General features: G+C 33.2%; 1 protein-coding gene across 1 annotated transcript; it reads left to right on the forward strand.

Moving 5' to 3' along the window:
- The first annotated feature begins 972 nt into the window (after positions 1 to 972).
- Positions 973 to 2,469, forward strand: LOC132940650 (tigger transposable element-derived protein 6-like). Its single transcript, XM_061008361.1, has one exon. The coding sequence runs from the start codon at positions 973 to 975 to the stop codon at positions 2,467 to 2,469; it is 1,497 nt and encodes a 498-aa protein (XP_060864344.1).
- The last annotated feature ends 3,401 nt before the right edge of the window (positions 2,470 to 5,870 follow it).

A 5,870-nucleotide genomic window follows, 5' to 3' on the forward strand; every position in this document is an offset into this window, starting at 1 on the left:
TATGCCTACTGCGGTATAATATTGTCGACAACGTATTGAGGCATTTTTGAAGAAAACATACCGCGTTTGTTAATTGCGATTTTTATATTTTTATGAGGTAAAACTACAAGTTCTCATAAGATTATAATATGTCCAGAAAGGCATTTATGAAATAACAGTATACCTACTGACTATACTGAGCGTAACTTGGTGCATAAAAATTAACATAATAATTCGAAACCAAAGCGCTGCAGATTTTCCATTAGGTACATACCTACCTGTATTATGAGCTGCAGAAACCAGTTTTTTATGACATTGTCCGTCTGTGTATTAAATAGTCCTTCTATTCGAATATATTATAAATCCCGCGGCTAGTCTTAATATTATCATAAACATAATTTAGTGCTTGATTTAAAAAATAATGCTTATAAAATGTATACAGTAAAACCTCCCTATAACGGACCCTCTATTAAACGGAATCCTCTTTATAACGGAAAATGTCAATAGTCCCGGTTCAAATAATATATGAAATTAACCTCTCTAAGACGGAACCTCTACAAAACGGAAACGGACAATTTTCGTGATCCAAATAGTAAAAATAATCTCTATTAAACGGAAAATAAAATTATTTAAAGATAAATTACAATTATGTAGATACATATATACTATGTACATACATATATATTTGGTGACTAGATAATCTTAACTTTATTATTACCTGAAATATCAGTCGACAGTATCGCTTCACGATTGTCATATTGAATTGTTTATTACCTTCTAACGAATATTTATAGTACAATGTATAGCAAAGATTAGATAAAGATTAGATACTTGTGTACATAATATGTACCTACAATATAATTTTGTTAATATGAACTGCCCAGTCGTCTTTTTTCTGTCGAATTGTTCATATCGTTTAGTCAACGTGTAGTGCTCACGGTCTGTTTTATCGTTGTGATTTCGCTTGTTTTTGTACTGTTTTTAATTGTTAATATGCCACGTACAGCCCTGACTTTGTCCGATAAAGTTAAACTAATCGAGTTGAAGGAGACACAAAAACTAAGTACGAAAGAACTTATTACTAGATTTAAATGTGGAAAAACTCAAGTTTACGACGCGATAAAAAATAAAGAAAAAATTATGGATGATTGGGTAAATAGCAAAAATTCCGGAAAGAGCAAAAGAGTGAAAAATCCCTTGTTTGAACAAATTGACCAAAAGTTATATGAGTGGTTTAACAGCGTTCGGTCAAAAAATTTACCAATTTCCGGTCCAATTTTACAAACAGAAGCTATGAAATTGGCTGAAAAAATGAATGTCAACGATTTCAAGGCTTCGAATGGTTGGCTAGAAAAATTTAAAAAAAGGCATGATATTGTTTGGAAACAAGTGAGTGGTGAAGCCAATGACGTTAATCAAGAAACTGTGGAGGAGTGGAAGCAAAAAATCTCAAGACTCATTGCTGGATATGAAGCAAAAGACGTCTATAATGCTGACGAAACGGGGCTTTTTTTTAAAGGTATTCCAACTAAGTCACTTGTAATGAAAAGTGAATCATGTTCTGGAGGAAAAAAAGCCAAGGATCGCTTAACAGTGCTCATGTGTGGTAGTATGGCTGGAGAAATAAGGAAGCCATTGGTAATAGGCAAGTCTAAAAAACCACGGTGTTTTAAGAACATGGACATTTCTTCATTACCTGTCATATGGAAATTTAATAAAAAAGCCTGGATGACTACAGAAATAATGGAGCAGTGGTTGCGTTATTTTAACGCAGATATGCGATCTCAGAATAGAAACGTCTTAATGTTCTTAGATAATGCTGCATGTCACCCAAAGATCGAACTATCTAATATGAAAATACTTATGCTGCCCCCAAATACTACATCAATCACCCAACCAATGGATCAAGGAGTGATTTACACGTTCAAATCTTACTATCGTAAGTTTTTACTTCAATCTTTATTATGCAAGATGGATAATTGTTCTTCAGCCCATCAGTTTGCGAAATCAATAAGTGTCTTGGATGCTGTCAACTGGATAGCGTTGGCTTGCAATAATGTGAAAGCTGAATGTGTGCGAAATTGTTTTCGTAAAGCCGGGTTTCTTTCAAATGAAGGAACCAATATAGATTTACCAGAAAATGCTTTGAAAGAAATGAATGAGGAGTGCGTTACAGCAAATGTTGATGTAGAAGATTTCATTACATTTGATAGTAAATTAGAGACGCATCAAACTTACGATTCGGTGACTTTTTTAGAAGACGAGGAAAAAGAAGAAGAAAACGATGATAATGATGACAGCGAGACCAATGATGAGCCAAAAATAAAAGATTTTAAAACCGCAATCTCATATTTAGAAGATTTACAAAAGTTTTCAGCCATGATATCTAATTCAAATCTGTTAGAACTTACCACAAAAGCTCGAGAATGTGCCGAACATGCTGCTCTTAAACACAAAAAGCAATCAAATATTAAAAATTATTTTTCTTAATTAAAAAAGAGTACAAATATCGAATTGTGTAAAATGTTTTTTTTAGTTCTTAGTTTTATTTTTTAAGTATGTATTTAATACATTTATTTATTACACATTTATTATTATTTTTATCACATTTAAATACAATTTTACCTAAAATATATATTTTTTAACAGATACATACATAAATACATACATAATACTTCTTGAAACTTCATTTTTTTTTTTTTTTACATACCTCTCTATTACGGAAAACTCTTTATAACGGAAAAATTGTTGGTCCCAAGCGATTCCGTTATAGAGAGGTTTTACTGTATTCAAGTTACGATGTACAGTGATATTACGTTATTACGACCATTACAATAATAATATGTTATGATTGCGTTAAGCGTGTAGGTTAGGTTAATTCCGTTCAAAGGTTTGGCATCTTGTGCGGTAGTGCGGTGTGATTACAGTAGTCCTTACAGCACGTTTCTTGTCATAATCAAAATTTGGTAGGTACTGATTTTGTATGCAAAAAAATATAAATAGAGTATAGAAACATATTAATATAGAATGTATTATAACAAATAATCAAGTTAATATTACAATATATTTAAAACTATATATAGGCATCATAATGATGATACGTATTTACCTATATTTTATTTAAAAAAAAAATCTCAGTATTGCCTCGATTGCCTGCAAACGTGTATACTTGCACCTACGCACGCTTGTGGTTGAAACTTTTAGAATAAGTTATGATGAAATGTTTGTTGTTTTGTGCGATGCGTTGTGAAACCTCCAGCTGTTATAACTTTTAATTTTTCGTATATTATGTTATAATTAGCAATATATAGGGACGCGAATGGTGTTTGTGTCATAAAAGTGCCCATGTATAGTATCTATACTAGCTATATATTGTTTCTTCTCCAAGTCAAGCACTGCATAATACATTAACTCGTTTGGCGACGTGTCAGACATTTCGCAGACGATCGCCATCGCGCACACATAGACACCGCGTGTAATGCTGAAGCGGTAAATAATATATTTTTTTTTCTTACAATTTTCTGTTTGCCGAACGGCCACGCTCGTTCGACGCAGCGTTCTCGATATTTATATGCAACCGGAACGGTAAAAACCGACCTGCACATTTTATGTTTTCACGTTTTTCCGTTATTATACTCGCTATAGTACCTATTACTACTTAGGTGGGTATACATCATCACACAGGTGGCTATATGCTAAGCGCAGTTATCGTCGACCGGACATTGTGATATATAGAGTCCTGCAGTGACGCATAATATATAGCATCATACACGTACCCGGTATACACCGGTATTTAGTGCTTACATTTTACAGGCATACCTATACCACAATTCTGTTTACAACCGCTGCATAATATTATACCTACATTAGGTATATAGAGATCGCGAACATCGGTATTGCGTACCTATTATACTACCTATACCTAAACATATTTTTATTTGGACCTTGCAGCCGATCGCCGCCCGCGCTCGTAATTTATTATTATATCGACATAATGTATTTTATAACGTTCCTACTTGCTATGCGTATAACATTATGTCGCGATGAAATGAAAACCTTAAATGTATATATCGTCGTACAGATTTTAATATTATACATTTGTCGCGTCATATATTATTACCATCACTTTTTGGCGAGTGACGAGTGGTGCTCCCCTACCCCATAATAATAATAATAATAATATGTAAAGCCTAAACCCGCCTAATAAGCAAGGCTGGGCATTAATAACGAGTTAAAAAGTTAGGGTTAAGTTAAAAAGTTTATTTTATTTTAACTTTTTAACTTAACCAGTTACTTTTGGCTTTTCATTAATTTAACTGTGAACGTACTAAATTTCTTTCTTAATTAACGTGAAATGAACGAGTTAATTTTTCATTTTAAGAAGTAAGTTAAGTTAATTTATTTTGTTTGTAATTTTATAATATTTCACTATTTCAGTCTATTTCGTTTTCATGTCAAAAAATATGTATCGAAAATTGTTTAAAGTTAAAAATTTATATCATTCGAATCTAACTTGTATGGAAATACTGTATGAAGTATAAACATTTTATCCTATAATTTAGTTTTGGGTTGGAAAAAAATTAAGCACGCTGGCGTTGTATAAACAAATTAACTTTTTGTTAACTTAATGAAAAGTTAACGAAAAATGTGTATTGACTTTTAACTCGACCGAGTTAACCTATAGTTAAATTAACTTTTAACTTTTTGTTATTGATGCATATTAACTTAACTTAACCGAGTCAAAAAAAATTATTAACTTGCCCAGCCTTGCTAATAAGTGACATATCGCCGCGCTGAGGTGTAACACGGTAACGACCCGCCCCGCCACCCACCCACCCACCCCACATATAGATCGGCGTCATCTGTTCGTGTGCGATGCGCTTGATTAATACCCGCGGGTCTCCTCCTCACGATGGAAACTGGCCGTGAACCCGACGCCTACACACTCGGTAGTTATAATGTCGCGTTATACAATATTATAATATATACGCCATCGCCGCCATATCCGGACAACCGCGGCGCTGTACGTTTTAATATACTTTATAATTTATATAGAATATAATACGACTCTCGTATTATACATTATTTTATATTATAAATGTGTCACATTCTCTCACGTGTTCACCGCGGCCGCCGCCGTGTGACTTCATTATTATTATTAATATTTGTTCGTTCGTTCGTTCGTTAAACGGGCAATTTTTACACATCAGCAATGTGCAACAATAATATATATATACGTCATAGAAAACAACATTGGCAACTATTACACATTTACACATACCTATTACTATATGCAATGAAATATGAAATATTATGCGAAACAACTGCGGCGGCAATATTATATCAACTAAATTACAAACTAAGTTAGATCAACAACGTCTAATAACAAGTCAGAGTGCCACAGAACTATACGAGTCGAAAAATAAAATTCGTATAGCATTAGCGTGCCTAACGTATAGATATTGACACTATACTGCTTGTATATAATATGTGTATACTCGCATAGTCATATGACAACAAAATCGCGGCCTTGGCCAGAAGTGCAGTATTGTGGGTTATTATCCATTAAATGAACACTTAACAATCAATTATATCTATTATATATACCCACGGTCTTGGTACACCTAAAGTGTACAATACATAATTTATAAACATAGTAAACACCAATGTCGGAATATGTTTGCGTGATGATAACAATAATAATATTATATACCTAGGCCGGTCTGGTGTGTGGATTTCACGATTACTACAATTGATTTCAATATTATATTGTAAAACCAATGGTGTGGTATGCGATGGTAGTATAGTAAGTTGTATTATACTTGAACATGATCGCATGATGCCACCTGTCGATATAATATCATTCCGATAAACGCCACTTGATTTGCCGG

Source organism: Metopolophium dirhodum, chromosome 3 (genome assembly GCF_019925205.1).
Source record: "Metopolophium dirhodum isolate CAU chromosome 3, ASM1992520v1, whole genome shotgun sequence".
Taxonomy (NCBI): domain Eukaryota; kingdom Metazoa; phylum Arthropoda; class Insecta; order Hemiptera; family Aphididae; genus Metopolophium; species Metopolophium dirhodum.

What these genes read in the sequence shown, in the direction of transcription:
- LOC132940650 (XM_061008361.1), top strand. Translation starts at nt 973, where the DNA reads ATGCCACGTACAGCCCTGACTTTGTCCGATAAAGTTAAACTAATCGAG.